Source organism: Scomber japonicus, chromosome 2 (genome assembly GCF_027409825.1).
Source record: "Scomber japonicus isolate fScoJap1 chromosome 2, fScoJap1.pri, whole genome shotgun sequence".
Classification (NCBI taxonomy): Eukaryota; Metazoa; Chordata; class Actinopteri; order Scombriformes; family Scombridae; genus Scomber; species Scomber japonicus.
The window spans coordinates 7,955,003-7,972,169 of NC_070579.1; the positions used below are offsets into that span (position 1 = coordinate 7,955,003).

At 43.0% G+C, this 17,167-nt stretch overlaps 1 protein-coding gene across 1 annotated transcript in view; it reads left to right on the forward strand.

The window, feature by feature from the left end:
* cacna1ab (calcium channel, voltage-dependent, P/Q type, alpha 1A subunit, b) overlaps window positions 1-17,167 on the forward strand; it is a 124,640-nt gene that overhangs the window by 18,527 nt on the left and 88,946 nt on the right. Inside the window, exons 4-17 of the mRNA XM_053339471.1 lie at window positions 848-997; window positions 1,606-1,793; window positions 4,319-4,422; window positions 5,008-5,123; window positions 5,267-5,311; window positions 5,762-5,854; window positions 6,701-6,895; window positions 8,139-8,251; window positions 9,982-10,094; window positions 13,052-13,183; window positions 13,300-13,372; window positions 15,302-15,422; window positions 15,623-15,690; window positions 16,201-16,307. Coding sequence (XP_053195446.1) covers window positions 848-997; window positions 1,606-1,793; window positions 4,319-4,422; window positions 5,008-5,123; window positions 5,267-5,311; window positions 5,762-5,854; window positions 6,701-6,895; window positions 8,139-8,251; window positions 9,982-10,094; window positions 13,052-13,183; window positions 13,300-13,372; window positions 15,302-15,422; window positions 15,623-15,690; window positions 16,201-16,307 — 1,618 coding nt within the window. The remainder of the gene's footprint in view (window positions 1-847; window positions 998-1,605; window positions 1,794-4,318; window positions 4,423-5,007; window positions 5,124-5,266; window positions 5,312-5,761; window positions 5,855-6,700; window positions 6,896-8,138; window positions 8,252-9,981; window positions 10,095-13,051; window positions 13,184-13,299; window positions 13,373-15,301; window positions 15,423-15,622; window positions 15,691-16,200; window positions 16,308-17,167) is intronic.

Genomic DNA, 17,167 nt, shown 5'->3' on the forward strand with positions numbered 1-17,167 from the left:
TACAAAGTGCCAACAAGTGCCAACTACCAAGGTTTGAAGCTGAAGCAAAGTGCATTATGCAACTAAAGTGCAATACCACCAACCACCACTAGATACTGGCTCCAAAAAAAAATCCCTGGCTCCAATTGACTCCAAATCAAAAAGCATCAACTTCTCTCTCAAAATACAGTCAGTCTTTTTTTTTTTTTGACGAGTTATCATTGTCTCAATCGCTCATGTTTTACTTTATATGAAGTCTATGGTTGCTGCAACATGAAAAATACACCTGTGAGCTTCAAGGCATATCAAACACTGATTTATTAAAGTCTAGAAAGTTATGAAGGTAATGAAGGTTTCGCCATTTTGACAATTGCTATAGGCTGTAAGTAAGTTTAGCCTTCTGTGGATAAATGATAGCAGAGAGGCAAACAGGACAGGAAGCTGCAATTTTTAATGCAGTCGTATGTTATGGTAGGTCTGACATCGCCTTATACATAATTTAAACAGCCTCGTCTTTCAGTCCTCTCTTATTTTAGGTATTAGTTCTTGGAGACATCTGACATCGCCTCAAATTTAGTCAAACTTGCCTCATCAGGTCATCTGCCCCACAGAGATAGTGGCAAATATTGCTTTGCTGATACAAACTGTTGGCTCTCACTTTGGCAACAATACCACATGCCAATCAATAAGGAAGTAGAGTCACTATAAGTCTCTAAACACCTCAACATATTCAAAGCGTTGGCAGGCAATCAGCAGCCTTGACACAGTGTGCAGTGACGAAACACAGCAGTTCATACAGTCTATACTCCACTGTACTGAGAATGAAGTCCCTTTCTCTTACTGATTGTTTTGTGCTGTTCCCCTCCAGGCCTGCAGGTGGTGCTCAAGTCCATTATGAAGGCTATGATCCCCCTGCTGCAGATCGGCCTGCTGCTGTTCGTGGCCATCCTCATGTTCGCCATCATCGGCCTGGAGTTTTACATGGGGAAGTTCCACACCACCTGCTTCGATGATAACGGTAAAAATACATTACATCATTATTATTCTTTAACCTTCCTGTCGTCGTCCTCCCGGGTCAAATTGACCCCGTCTGTTTTGACTGTTCCTTCTTTACTCCCTTCCTTCCTTCCGTCTGTCCTTCCTCCCTCCCTCCTTCTCTCTTTCGTTCCCTCCTCTCTCTTTCCTTCCTTCCTTCCTCCTTCCTTCCTTCCTTCCTTCCTTCTGTCCTCCCTTTCTTCTTCCTTCCTTCCTTCCTTCCTTCTGTCCTCCCTTCCTCCTTCCTTCCTTCCTTCCGTCCGTCCTTCTGTCCTTCCTTCCTCCCTTCCATCTGTCCTCCCTTCCTTCTTTCCATCCTTCCTTCCTCTGTCCTTCTTTCCTTCCTTCCTCCCTTCCTCTTTTCCTTTCCCCCTCTCCTTCCTTGTTTCCTCCCTCCCTCCTACCCTTCTTCTTCCTCCCTTCCTTCCTCCCTCCTTTCCTTCCTCCTTTACATCCTTCCTCCCTCCTTTCCTTCCTCCCTTACATCCTTCCTCCCTCCTTTCCTTCCTTTTAAGAATTTGCTTTCTGATTCAAAAATACATTCAGTTTGTTATTTTTGTGGTAATGGTGGATCTTCTCTTTTCTGATCAGGAGAGACAGTGGATGATTTGCCGTGTGGTACTGCGTTTCCGTCTCGGGTGTGTCCAAACGGCACACTGTGTCGAGGCGGCTGGCTTGGACCCAACTACGGCATCACCCAGTTCGACAACATCCTGTTCGCCGTGCTCACCGTCTTCCAGTGCATCACCATGGAGGGATGGACAGAGATGCTCTACTTCGTAAGTTGCTGATCCCTTAACATTTTCTCTCTCTAAACTAAGAACGGACAGATGTTTCAGGGAGCTGGTGGGCTTAAACCAGGCGGGGAGTTCTGGTCCTCTAAAATGAGGCCAACGCGGAAGTAACTTATAGCTGCATTCTAGCAAAAGGCCACCAGGGGGCGACCGTCTCTATACAAGTCAATGGAGAATTCACCAACTTCTCACTTGATTTCTACCCATACTTCCGCCCATGACCCCGCCTCATGCCCATATAAGTAGAATCCGTGTTTTTATTTTTCCCAGCATGCACCTGAAATTTTCAAGATGGCGCTGCCTAGATTCGAAACTATTGGCTTCCAAGCAGCAGTTCACAAACCAATGGGCGACGTCATCCATGTTACGTCCATTTCTTTTATACAATCTATGGCTTAAACCAATCACAGAGACAAATGTTTGAAATAAATAGACTGAAAAAACATACAAGGTGGTAAAATTGGTGTGGTGTGTTGCTACAAAGTGCCAACTACCAAGGTTTGAAGCTGAAGAAAAGTGTATTACGCAACTTAAGTGCAATACCACCAACCACCACTAGATACTGGCTCCAAAAAAAATCCTTGGCTCCAATTGACTCCAAATCAAAAAGCATCAACCTCTCTCTCAAAATACAGTCAGTCATTTTTTTTCCGACGAGTTATCATTGTCTCAATCGCTTATGTTTTATTTTATATGAAGTCTATGGTTGCTGCAACATGAAAAATACACCTGTGAGCTTCAAGGCATATCAAACACTGATTTATTAAAGTCTAGAAAGTTATGAAGGTAATGAAGGTTTCTCCATCTTGACAATTGCTGTAGGCTGTAAGTAAGTTTAGCCTTCTGTGGATAAATGATAGCGGAGAGGCAAACAGGACAGGAAGCTGCAATTTTTAATGCAGTCGTATGTTATGGTAGGTCTGACATCGCCTTATACATAATTTAAATAGCCTCGTCTTTCAGTCCTCTCTTATTTTAGGTATTAGTTCTTGGAGACATCTGACATCGCCTCAAATTTAGTCAAACTTGCCTCATCAGGTCATCTGCGCCGGAAATCGCTCCCTAAAAATGTTCCTTCCATTTCCTGTGATGTGTTTTTTAGGTTTGTACTATACTGTGTGTGTTTTAGCACACCGAAGGACTGATGGGTGTGGAGGTTGGTGATTGGCTTCAGTTTCATTCAGCCAAATGAGGCATTAAATAGTCGGAGATTTGATTCAAAACACAATTTCTAGTTGTCCAAAAGCCTATTTTCCACCCATCTCTCTCTCTCTTTATCATTCTTTGTTTGACTTCCTTTATCCATCTTCTCATCTGTCCTTTTTCTTTTGCCTTCGGAGTCGCTCTCCTTCTCTCTCTCTCTCTCTCTCACCGCCTCCTTTCTCTTCCTCTCTCTCTATTCTGGTCCGTCTCGCTCTATATTTAACATCTTTTCTGATGGATGGAGGCTGACTTCCACACTCACACAGGCAGTCAGGAGGAAACCAATGAAAGTTTAATAAAGAACGGGCTGCCTGCCTGCGCCTGTACCATGCAGTATAAGACCGAACACATACACACAGCACTCACAGCTGCAGATAATAATCAGCTGATAGTTCCATTAAAGCGTTACACGGGTCACAGAAACACGATATCCTCCAGTAACCCAATTTCTCTGATTGTCGGATGGGTTTGTTTAGTGAAAGAGGGATGTGACACAGTGTCAGACAATTTTGTTGCTGCTGATGTGCTCACCAGACACTTCGGAGCAATCGATGTCCGTGAAAAGCAGGGAGATGCTTTACTGTAACGCCGCACTAGCACACACGCACCGTCCGTCTCTGCACCCTTGTCGAGCTTTAAGGTAGAAAATGGGTCAGTTCTGAGCCAACGTTAATGCATACTTCAGCTCCTCTGAGTAGTTGTTCTGTGCAGGGAAAAAGTTGCTTCGGTTACTTTTTACTTGGCAAGCAGATGGATCAAGATTAACTCTTCTGTTGTCCTCGAAGGGAGGGAGGAAGAGAGGGAGGAAGGATGGAAGGGAGGGAGGAAGGATGGATGGAAGGGAGGAAGAGGGAAGGAAAGGAGGGAGGTAGGGAGGAAGAAGGGAGGACACAAGGAATGAGGGAGGGAGAAAGGAAGGGAGGAAGGAAGGAAAGAAGGACAGAGGAAAGACTTTCCTTTCTTCTTCCTTCCTCCCTCCTTTCCTTCCTTCTTCCTTCCTTCCTTCCTTCCTTCCTTTCCTTCCTTCCCTGTTTCCCTCCTTCCTCCCTCCTTTCCTTCCTCCTTCCTCCCTCCTTTCCTTCCTTCTTCCTTCCTTCCTTCCTTTCCTTCCTTCTTCCCTTCCTTCTTCCTTCCTTCCCCCTTTCCCTCCTTCCTTCTTCCTTTCCTCCCTCCTTCCCTTCCTTCCTCCCTTCTTCCTTTCTTCCTTCCTTCCTTCCTTCCATGACTCGAGGACAACAGGAGGGTTAAATATTACATGAGTGATAATAACGGGTCCATGTCTAACCTCCTCTGTCTCTGTCTCGTAGAGTAATGATGTGGAGGGCAGCGCCTGGAACTGGATGTACTACATCCCTCTCATCATCATCGGCTCCTTCTTCATGCTCAACCTGGTGCTGGGTGTACTCTCAGGGTACGCTCCTTCTGTCTGTCTGCTGACATTTTCCCTTTAATTGATATTATATTTGTGTAATGGTGCGCTATGGTGATCATTTTGAGTTTCTTTCCCCCCTTTTTTTTTCCTACATTTTGAAATATGCTAAAATGTTTGCATTAAATGGATCGTAATTAACCATTGTGTCGTCCTCCCGGGTCAAATTGACCCCTTCTGTTTTGACTGTTCCTTCCTTCCTCCCTTCCTTCCTCCTTTCCTTCCTTCTTTGTCCCTTCCATCCTTCCTTCCTCCCTTCTTCCGCCCTTCTTCCTCCCTTCCTTCCTTGACTCTCTTTCTTTCCTTCCCCTATCTTCCTCCCTTCCTTTTTTCCTCGGTCCTTCTTTCCTTCCTTCCTCCCTTCCTCTTTTCCTTCCTCCCTTCCTCCTTCCTTCCTTTTTTCTTCCTCCCTTCCTTCCGTCCTTTCCTTCCTTCCTTCCTCCCTCCTACCTTCCTTCCTTCCTTCCTTCTTTGTCCCTGCCATCCTTCCTTCCTCCCTCCCTTCCTTCTTCCTTCTTCCTCCCTTCTTCCTCCCCATACAATAAAAAATGCCAAATGTCCCCACAGTGAATTTGCCAAAGAGAGAGAGCGAGTGGAGAACCGGAGCGAGTTCCTCAAGCTGAGGCGACAGCAGCAGATTGAGAGAGAGCTCAACGGATACCTGGAGTGGATCTGCAAAGCAGGTCAGCGCAAACTCACACACACACACACACACACACACACACTGCTTGTTCCCATGGATACACATCCTGTATGTGGGGGGAAAAACCAACTACTAAACAGACACAGTGTGCCAACATCTTTATGTTTTGTTGAATTTTTACAGAGGAGGTGATTCTGGCGGAGGAAGACGGCACAGTGAACTTTGATGGTAACTTATCGTCTTTTACTCTCTCTGTGTGTGTGTGTGTGTGTGTGTGTGTGTGTGTGTGTGTGTGTGTGTGTGTAGCTGACATAGGCGGATTACATGAAAGAGGAGCTACATAGAAAATAGAGATAGAGGGAATAATGAACTTTACAATGACAGCTTGTGACATGAGATCAGATTCATTCAAATGTATAATGATGCGTAAAAAAAAGATCCTAGAGAATAAATAAAGCTATCAGACACTGAATAGCAAAGTAAAATGTGATTGTGTTATCATTGCATAAGACAGAATTTGACATTAAAACATCAGAAAACTAGTTCTAGTGCGATAACTTGATGCAGTTAAAGGTGTAAATGTTGAGTTAAGCTACAATAAACCTGAAAGTGACAGACTCTGTGTAGAGGTTTAGAACTGTTTGATATAAATTAAGACTCATTTTTTTCTCATGCTAGGTTCGAGACGGAGGCCGACCATCAAAACCAAAAACAATAAGACCGAACTCCTGAATCCAGAGGAAGTAGAGGACAATATAGGTGATGCAGTAGGTAAGAGAAACAGTCGGGTGGATGCAGAGGATGTAGACATGAGGATGTAAACTGTTTTTAGAATGATTTAACCTTCGTGTTGTCCTCCCGGGTCAAATTGACCCAGTCTGTTTTTACTGTTCCTTCCTTCCTTCCTTCCTTCCTTCCTTCCTTCCTTCCTTCCTTCCTTCCTTCCTTCCTTCCTTCCTTCCTCCCTTCCTCCCTCCTTCCTTGTTTCCTCCCTCCCTCCCTCCTACCTTCCTTCCTTCCTGCCTTCCTTCATTTCCTTCCTCCCTTCCTTGCTTCTTTCCTTTCCTTCCTTCCTCCTTCTTTTCGTCTTCCTTCCTCCCTCCTTTCCTTCCTTCTTCCTCCTTCCCTTCCTCCCTCATTTCCTTCCTTCTTCCTCGTTCCTTTCTTCCTCCCTCCTTTCCTTCTTTCCTCCTTTCTTTACTTCATGCTCCCTTCCTTACTCCTTTCTTTCCTTCATGCTCCCTTCCTTCCTCCTTTCCTTCCTCCCTTCCTTCCTTGACTCGAGGACAACAGGAGGGTTAAAGCAAATTCTTACATTTCAAGTCATATGAAACTATGGAAACTGTTTATTTGCTGTGACACTGGAAGTTTTTTGGGATGATGCATTTTGCTGCTTAGAGGCCAAAGTGTTTCCTACATTATTCATGGTAAAATGAAATGTTTACTTGTTGAATATTTAAATGAAAACATAAAATCTGCAAAGAAGCTAAAATTTCATCACAGGTTTCACAAACGCTCGCTAACTAACTAACTATCTGGTATTTCATTAAAACAATTAATCCAGTGTAACTAACAACAGACCTGATTCCCACTCACATCCTTTCCCCCCTTTTCCAGGTTTTGCTCGGTCTAGCATAAAGAACGGTAAAGACGGCAATTACAGTAAGAATGAGCGACGAATGCGATTCTTTATCCGCAAGATAGTGAAGACGCAGGCTTTCTATTGGACGGTGCTCTGCCTGGTGGGCCTCAACACCATGTGTGTGGCGGTGGTGCACTACAACCAGCCGCAGCTGCTGTCCGACTTCCTGTGTGAGTGTGCACACAAAGACACACATACACAAAGACATCCACGCACACATGCTCATATACTGTACACACCATATGAGGACAGTCATGCATGAGAATATGAATGTGAGCATTTATTGTTATAATAACTGTAAAAAGAAGAAACACTTGTATTGATATTAAGACTATTAAGAGGGATGGGAAATCAGTTACTTGTTAAAGAAGAAACAAGAGAGAACAAGCAAGATCTTTTAAATTTAAACTCTGTGTAAAGTAAGAATAAATATGTGTTCTGAGTTTGACATACCACAGAAAAGTGTGTTGTTAACCACCCTGCCAAATCTGAATGATTAAAAAAATCACCAAATATATGAAATTAGGCTTCAAAGTTGTGTAAAAATCAGCCTCTTTCTCTGCTCCCAAACGCTGTGGGAGTGGCCGCCGAGTCCACCTGTCAATCAAAGTCACCACCTCTACCAGAAACATGGATGCTATGTCTGAGAGCTTTATGCTGCTAGCTCGGCGGCTAATTCAGCTGCTAGCTCGGCTGCTAGCTCGGCGGCTAACTCGGCTACTAGCTCAGCGGCTAACTCAGCTGCTAGCTCGGCGGCTAACTCAGCTAACTGGCTAACTGTAGACTGTAGTAGTAGTAGTAGTGTGTGCTGAATGTATTTCTACCTCTACAGCAGCAGGGGCGGGTTTATGCTAATCACTAAATCCTGAACACAGAAATCTTGAAACACAGTTTGTGAAGCCTAGCTCCACAATTCAAATCTAAATGGTTGAAATGCTTTTTACACCTTTTTTAGAAATACATTTATGACCTATTTAATGTGTTTAGAAGAAAATGTCTGAATTCACTTTACACAGTCTTTAACTTTAACTTTGTTTTCTAATAGTTGGAATTGGGCAACTGTAAAATATTCCACTGTCAAGACATTGAAAACCATTCATATAATACATCATGTGCTCCTCGTACCATTCGCTAGGAGTCATTCCACACCCGTCTTTCACTGGAGACCATGTGACTGATGATTTCAAGGATTTTGTCTTAATGCGTCTCCTGTTTGAACATTAAGGAGCCAGCATAATAGTTTCTTTCTCTCTCTGTGACCTCACCCTCTTTTATTTCCACCTTTCTCTTTCCTTACATGTATCCCACTCTCTGCTACTTTCCTTAATCCTTGCCCTCCTTTCCTATAATACTTTCCTTTCCTTTCCTTTCCTTTTCATTCTCTCTCCTTTTCCCTTTCTTTCATTCTTCCAGTCTATGCAGAGTTTATCTTCCTCGGTTTGTTCATGTCTGAGATGCTGATCAAGATGTATGGTCTGGGCATGACGCCCTACTTCCACTCCTCATTCAACTGCTTCGACTGTGTGGTGAGTACACACACACACACACACACACACACACACACACACACACACACACACACACACACACACACACACACTGTGACAAAAAAAACCCTCCTCAAGTTTTGACGACAAATCAAACACTCTATTTAATCAACAGATTCGAGGAATAGATTTTTCTCCTGTTGCCCTGCGACAAATGAACAATGGTGCAGAACAGATTCAGCATCACATTTGTCACCTGCGCATTAATCTGTCACGCTGACATTGTTCCACATGTTTATTGGCAGGTTTCCTTATTCTACATGCTGAAATACAGTACGTGTAATATTGTGTTCAGTATGGCTGCAGGGCTGCAGGTTCGGGCTGCAGTGTACATCTGTGTGTAGAGCTTTGGTTTGTTTTTTTAGCTTAATTTGAATATTAATACAAATTTGCATAAAAAGCTCAACAATGATTACAGAGTTAATATTGAGATCAGTGCAGCTCCACTCAAACATCAGGTATCACTCTATTCTCTATCTGGTCACAAACTGGTAAAATACTGTTTGTAATGTCTTTTTCATCATGTATAATATTTGTTGCTCAAAACACTTGAAAGCTAAGCCCATATAGTTAAGAGTTCATTAAGAGATTTAAAACAATAAATATCAATAGAACCAATAAAGACACCAATAAATAATAAAAGGGAACAATTCTGATTTGATGTGACTGGATTCTGATTTGATAAAATACTATCAAACCTTACGTGGAGACAAATATATAACTTTGCCTTGTTATTTCCGAAAACATGGAAACAGAAATCATGTTTTAGCTTGTTTTTAAATTAGATTTAATTTATTTTAGTATCTGAGACCTGAGTACTATATCTCGCTCACATGTCTGACATGATAACTGACAAATAAAACATCTTGAATCTTGAATCTTGAATCTGACTGGGAATTAATGGACTCCCAGCGATTGCTTAGCTGTGACCCCGCCCATATCAACATGATGCTGATACAGGAAGTGACAGACTAACTGGAAGTTAAACCAGGAAGTGAAATTAAACCTAGTAAAGCATTAGAAAGGTGACACAGTGTAGACTTCCACCAAGTTTGAGCTAATTTTTCTTCCACTAGAAAATTAAAAAATGGAGATTATTTCCATCAGAAAGCAGATCTGTATTATAAAAACAGTTGGAAAATTAATTAATTAAGTAATAATTTAGAAAATAATATCAAACCTTACGTGGAGACAAATATATAACTTTGCTTAAGCCATACAAAGTTATTTCCAAAAACATGGAAACATGGAAACAGAAATCTCACTGGGAAATAATGGACTCCCAGTGGTTGCTTAGCAACATGATGCTGATACAGGAAGTGACAGACTAACTGGAAGTTAAACCAGGAAGTGAAATTAAACCTAGTAAAGCATTAGAAAGTGGTGACACAGTGTGGACTTCCACCAAGTATGAGCTAATTTTTCTTACACTAGGAAATAAAAAAATGGAGATTATTTCCATCAGAAAGCTGATCTGCATTATAAAAACTTAAAAATTAATTAATTAATGAATTAAGTAATAATTTATAAAATAGAGTCTGGGTCCAGATTGTTGCTTTTTTTGGGGCATTACAGTCTGTCTTTCAACAGGATACGAGTACATGATCAAATTAAAATGTGTGTGTGTATGTGTGTATGTGTGTATGTGTATGTGTGTGTGTGTGTGTGTGTGTGTGTGTGTGTGTGTGTGTGTGTGTGTGTGTCCGTAGGTAATTGTGGGCAGTATTTTCGAGGTAGTGTGGGCCACCATCAAACCAGGCACGTCCTTTGGGATCAGTGTGTTACGAGCTCTGAGACTTCTTCGCATCTTCAAAGTCACAAAGTAAGTTTCTCTCTCTCTCTCTCTTACACACACACACACACACACACACACACACACACACACACACACACACACACACATACTTACTCAAACATGCCCGTCCATCAGCTCACTCTTCCACAGATGATGATAATACTGATAACCTGATGTTTTCATACTGTACAATCATTAATCAGTTGGGGTTTTTTTTACGTATTTCAATCTGAATCTCTTTTCTCTGCTGTGACATCTCAACAGTTTAGAGGTTTCGACACTTCTTTGACGCTCCCTTCAGGGGAGATTTTAATTGGGTTTGGCTCACGCACATCGTTCTGTTAGTGTTTTGTGTAGCTTCTTGGCTCGTCTCGATGTCGCTGGTTTGGAAAGATCTCACTAGAAAAATGAGGCTTTATTCTCTCAGTGGGGTTTTACCTGCTATACAGTCATGTTAACCCTCCTGTTGTCCTCAGGTCAAGGAAGGACAGAAGGAAGGAAGGAAAGGAGTAATGATGAAAAGAAGAGCGAATTTAGGAGAGAAGGAAGGAAGGAAGGAAGGAAAGGAAGGAAGGAAAGGAGTAAGGAGGGAGGGAGGAAAGGAGGAAGGATGAAAAGAGGAAGGAATTTAGGAGAGAAGGAAGGAAGGAAGGAAGGAAGGAAAGGAGTAATGATGAAAAGAAGAGCGAATTTAGGAGAGAAGGAAGAAAGGAAGGAAGGAAGGAAGGAAGGAAGGAAAGGAAGGAAGGAAAGGAGTAAGGAGGGAGGGAGGAAAGGAGGAAGGAAGGAAAGGAGGAAGGATGAAAAGAGGAAGGAATTTAGGAGAGAAGGAAGGAAGGAAGGAAAGGAGTAAGGAGGGAGGGAGGGAGTGAGGAAAGGTGGAAGGATGAAAAGAGGAAGGAATTTAGGAGAGAAGGAAGGAAAGAAGGAAAGAAAGGAGTAAGGAGGGAGGGATGAAAAGAGGAAGGAATTTAGGAGAGAAGGAAGGAAGGAAGGAGTAAGGAGGGAGGGAGGGAGGAAAGGAGGGAGGGAGGAAGGATGGAAGGAGGAGGGAGCAAAGAAAGAAGGGTGCAGGGGATGAAGGAAGGAAAAATTAAAGAAAGAAGGAAGGAAGGAAGGAAGGAAGGAACAGTCGAAAGAGAGATGGGGTCAATTTGACCCGGGAGGACGATACAAGGGTTAAAATGAGTCAATAAAAGATTGTTTGTGGGTTAAATTAAAGGATCTGTTCACCAATCATTTATAATGGTTGTTATGGTATTGTTTATGTTGCAGCTCTGACTTTGATCCAAACCTCTACTGGAGTTAAAATAAGTGTCATATCTGGTGAAATGAAAAACTGAGAAAAGGTTAAAAATGAGCTGGAATCATTCATAAAATTGATGTTAATGATTTATGTAAAGACTATTTAGTCCAGGGGAGTCAAACTCATCTTCATTCAAGGGCCACATACAGCCCAATTTGATCTGATGTGGGCCGGGTCCTTAAAATAAAGGAAGGAAGGAAGGAAGAGAGGAAGGAAGGAAGGAAGGAAAGACAGATGGAAGGAAGAAAGAAAGGAAGGAAAGACAGATGGAAGGAAGGAAGGAAGGGAGGGAGGGAGGGAGGAAGGAAGGAAAGAAGGAAGGGAGGAAGGAAGGAAGGAAGGAAGGAAAGACAGATGGAAGGAAGAAAGAAAGGAAGGAAAGAAAAAAGGGAGGAAGGAAGGAAAGACAGATGGAAGGAAGGAAGAGAAGACAGGAAAGAAAAACAGAAAGAAAGGAAATCCAGCAATAATTTATAATAATCGTTGTTATTGTATTGTTAATGTTACAGCTGGAAGGAAGGAAGGAAGGAATGAAGAGAAGACAGGAAAGATGGAAGGAAGGAAGGAAAGACGGAAGGAAGGAAGAAAGGAACGAGGAAGGAAAGATGGAAGGAAGAAAGGAAGGAAAGACAGATGGAAAGAAGGAAGGAAGGAAGAAAGAGAAGACAGGAAAGAAAAACAGAAAGAAAGGAAAGATGGAAGGAAGGAAAGAAGGAAGGAAGAAAGGGAGGAAGGAAAGAAAAAAGGGAGGAAGGAAGGAAGGAAAGACAGATGGAAGGAAGGAAGGAAGGAAAAGAAGACAGGAAAGAAAAACAGAAAGAAAGGAAAGATGGAAGGAAGGAAGGAAGGAAAGATGGAAGGAAGAAAGGAAGGACGGAAGGAAAGACAGATGGAAGGAAGAAAGGAAGGAAGGAAAGACAGATGGAAGGAAGGAAAAAAGGTAGGAAGGAAGGAAAGACAGATGGAAAGAAGGAAGGAAGGAAGAGAAGACAGGAAAGAAAAACAGAAAGAAAGGAAAGATGGAAGGAAGGAAAGAAAAAAGGGAGGAAGGAAGGAAAGACAGATGGAAAGAATGAAGGAAGGAAGAGAAGACAGGAAAGAAAAACAGAAAGAAAGGAAAGATGGAAGGAAGGAAGGAAAGATGGAAGGAAGGAAGGAAGGAAAGAAAGATGGAAGGAAGGAAGGAAGGAAGAGAAGACAGGAAAGAAAAACAGAAAGAAAGGAAAGATGGAAGGAAGGAAAGAAGGAAGGAAGGGAGGAAGGAAGGAAAGAAGGAAGGAAGGAAGCGAAGACAGGAAAGAAAAACCGAAAGAAAGGAAAGATGGAAGGAAGAAAGGGAGGAAGAGATGACAGGAAGCAAGGCGGGCCGGATTGGACTCCTCGACGGGCCGGTTCTTGCCCGCGGGCCGCATGTTTGACACCCTGCTTTAGAATCTCCATGTGATGAAAATAGTTGAACATCTGACATTATTTGGCGTATTGTTGTTTTTTAAAATGATAAACAGATAATTATGAGATGAAGTGTCAAATCATAATCTCTCTTTCTTCTTTTCTCTTCATCTCTTCCTCTTTTCCCCTCTTTTACTCTTCCTTCATTAATCCTCAACTTCTTATTTCCCTACTTGTTCCATCTTCTCTCTTCTTTCTCTCCATTTTTCCTCCTCTTCCTCCTCCTCAGGTACTGGGCTCCTCTCCGTAACCTGGTGGTTTCTTTGCTGAACTCCATGAAGTCCATTATCAGTTTGCTCTTCCTCCTCTTCCTCTTCATCGTGGTCTTTGCCTTGTTGGGGATGCAGCTGTTTGGTGGACAGTCAGTATCATGAAAATCTCTGTATCAACTTTAAATTTCTGTTCTGTGAATACGTTGAATATGTTGAATTTAACTTTCTTGTTTGTTTTTTTTCTTTGCTTTCTTTTTCATTTCAGATTCAACTTTGAAAGCGGGACTCCGCCCACTAACTTTGACACGTTTGCAGCAGCGATCATGACAGTGTTTCAGGTAGGAAAGAGACACTTATAAATGTGTTTATGGCCCAGTGGTGTGCACATGGGGGGGGCAGGGGGGTCGCCCCCCCCCCCCTCATGGCCCAACTGTTGAAAAACGCGCGCTAAAGTGTCCTTTTGGGAGCCAGAATGCGTGCTAAGGTGCCCTCTTGGGAGCCAGAACGCGTGCTAAGGTGCCCTCTTGGGAGCCAGAACGCGTGCTAAGGTGCCCTCTTGGGAGCCAGAACGCGTGCTAAGGTGCCCTCTTGGGAGCCAGAACGCGCGCTAAGGTGCCCTCTTGGGAGCCAAAACGCGTGCTAAGGTGCCCTCTTGGGAGCCAGAACGTGTGCTAAGGTGCCCTCTTAGGAGCCAGAATGCGTGCTAAGGTGCCCTCTTGGGAGCCAAAACGTGTGTTAAGGTGCCCTCTTGGGAGCCAGAACGTGTGCTAAGGTGCCCTCTTGGGAGCCAAAACGTGTGCTAAGGTGCCCTCTTGGGAGCCAGAACGTGTGCTAAGGTGCCTCTCTTGCCCTCTTGGTTGGCAAAAACACACTAAACTGCCCTCTTCAGTGGCAAGAACGTGCTGTTCGCCCCCTGCCCTCCAAGAAGTCTGTGCATGCCACTGGTTTATGGTATGATCTTTATTAGCTCACTCTTTATAATGATGGAGATTCTTTGCTAGGCCTTTTTTAGTTTTTTATACTTGTAATGAATTTACAAACAGTCATGGCCAAAAATATTAGCTCCCCTGCACTTGACACTATTGGTGCTTTTCCACTGTACAGCTCTAGCGCTACCTACTGTACAATGGAAAGCTTTGCCCTTTAAAAAAAAAAAGAGGCACCAGTGAGTTACTGTATTTTCCAAACATGACTGTAAGCACACTCTCTCACACACACACACACACATGAGCATTTTGAAGCGCAGCTGAAGCTCTTTTTTTTAAGAGGGAAATTAAATGAAGCCCATTGTTGTCATGTCATCGGTTTGTCAGAGGACTTGTTCAGCTCTGACTGCAGTCTCCATGTTTCTGTGTTAGAGAGAGACAGCTTTTGTTAAGAGTCATTTGTGTTACTTAATTGTCTCGGAGTGACTCAGAGGCCAGATGTGTGTGTGTGTGTGTGTGTGTGTTTTTGGGGCTTCACATCTACAGTATTTCAAAATGAGTGTTAATACCATGCCGAAACTCACTTCAGTTCCCCTTTAATGTTAAAATAAATAACATTTATAATAGCTGATATGATAAATGTTCATCTTTTTTTTAGATGAATGGGTCTAAATCTATTTAAAGTCCGTGTAAAGTAAGAATAAATATGTGTTCTGAGTTTGACATACCACAGAAAAGTGTGTTGTTAACCACCCTGCCAAATTTGAATGATTAAAAAATCACCAAATATATGAAATTAGGCTTCAAAGTTATAAAAATCAGTATAAAAATGAGCCTCTTTCTCTGCTACCAAACGATGTGGGTGTGGCCGCCGAGTCTGCTGAATCCCCGCCCCCTACCAAGTGTCACCTGTCAATCAAAGTCACCACCTCTACCAGAAACATGGACGCTACGTCTGAGAGCTTTCTGCGGCTAACTCGGCTGCTAGCTTGTCGGCTAACTCGGCTGCTAGCTCGTCAGCTAACTCGGCGGCTAGCTCGGCGGCTAACTCAGCTAACTGGCTAACTGTAGACTGTAGTAGTAGTAGTGTGTGCTGAATGTATTTATACCTCTACAGCAGCAGGGGCGGGTTTATGCTAATCACTAAATCCTGAACACAGAAATCTTGAAACACAGTTTGTGAAGCCTAGCTCCACAATTCAAATCTAAATGGTTGAAATACTTATTACACCTTTTTAAAAATACATGTATGACCTATTTAATGTGTTTAGAAGAAAATATACACAAATTTTACAAATTACTTTTCTGTAAATTAAATTGTTTCCTATCTTTCTCTTGTAGATTCTCACTGGAGAGGACTGGAACATGGTGATGTACGACGGTATCGAGTCCCAAGGAGGAGTAAACGACAAAGGGATGGTTTTCTCCATTTTCTTCATTGTCCTCACGCTCTTTGGAAACTGTATCCTCAACCTGGGATCATAACAGTTACAACAATCATGAACAGTAGAATATGACTTCTCTCCTCTCCTCTCCTCCTCCTCCTCTAACCTTTTCCCTCTCCACTTCCCTCTCTCTTCCCTCTCTCTTCCCTCTACTGTTAAACCCTCATGTTTCCTCTCTGGGTTGCTTTGGCATATTTCTTAACTTCTGCCACCTCAGACACTCTGCTTAACGTCTTCTTGGCCATCGCCGTTGACAACCTGGCCAACGCCCAGGAGCTCACTAAGGTAAAGAATCCAATTGACCCCGTCTGTTTTGACTGTTCCTTCTTTCCTTACTTCCTTCCTTTCCTTTCCTTTCCTCCCTCCCTCCTTCTCTCTTTCTTTCCTCCTCCTACCTTCCTTCCTTCCTTTCTTCCTTCCTTCCTTCCTCCCTTCCTTCTTTCCTGCCTTCCTACCTTCCTTCCTTCCTTTCTTTCTTCCGTCCTTCCTCCCTTCCTTCTTTCCTGCCTTCCTCCCTTCCTCTTTTCCTTTCTCCCTCCCTCCCTCCTACCTTCCTTCCTTCTTTCTTTCCACCGTCCTTCCTTCCTTCATTTCCTTCCTCCGTTCCTTCTTTCATTTCCTTTTCTGCCTTCCTTCCTCCCTCCTTTCCTTCCTTCCTTCCTTCCTTCCTTCATCAAAATATACGTTTTCTGCCATAACGTAAATGGACCAGTGTAAAATATTTAAAGTATCAGGAGTAGCAGCGTCTCTTGTTATTTTTTTGGTGAAATTTGACTGAATTAATTTTCTTGTTAGGACGAGGAGGAGCAGGAGGAGGCAGCCAATCAGAAGACGGCGCTGCAGAAAGCGAAGGAGGTGGCCGAGGTCAGCCCGCTGTCAGCTGCCAACCTGTCTATTGCTGCGTGAGTACACACACACACACACACACACACATACTACACACACACACACACACACACACACACAGTAACACACACACTACATGCACACACACAACGCACACACACACACACACACACACACACTACACACAGACACACACAGTAACACACACACACACACAAACACAGTAACACACACACACACACACACACACAGTAACGCACACACATATTAACACACAGACACACACACAGTAACACACTACACATATTAACACACAGACACACACACAGTAACACACTACACATATTAACACACACACACACACACAGTAACACATTACACACACACAAACACAGTAACACACACACTACGCACATTAACACACAGACACACACACAGTAACTAACACACACACTTAACAAACAAACACACACTAACTAACACACTAACTAACACACACACACTAACACACACACACATTTACAGAAGCTCATGCAAAGCCTGAATGCACCCAAAGCTTAGAACGAGAGATACACAACAGCACAAACACTTACCAGACATGATAGTATGCACACAAATACACAACTTCATACACACACACTACAATACACACACACACTCTTACTCAATATCTCTTTGTGTTAAATTCTACACACACAATCCCACACACACTGTTTCTCTCTCAAAGCTGTCTCTCCTAACATTTATGATTGGCAGGCATTCATGTACACACACACACACACACACACACACACACACACACACACACACACGCTATCAAACTGTCCCCTGTTCTCGTCCTCTAAAACACGATGAAGCGATTGTTCTGGGAGTGAAAGGAACAGATTCTGGGCTTTGTGAAGTAGAAGAAGAGACG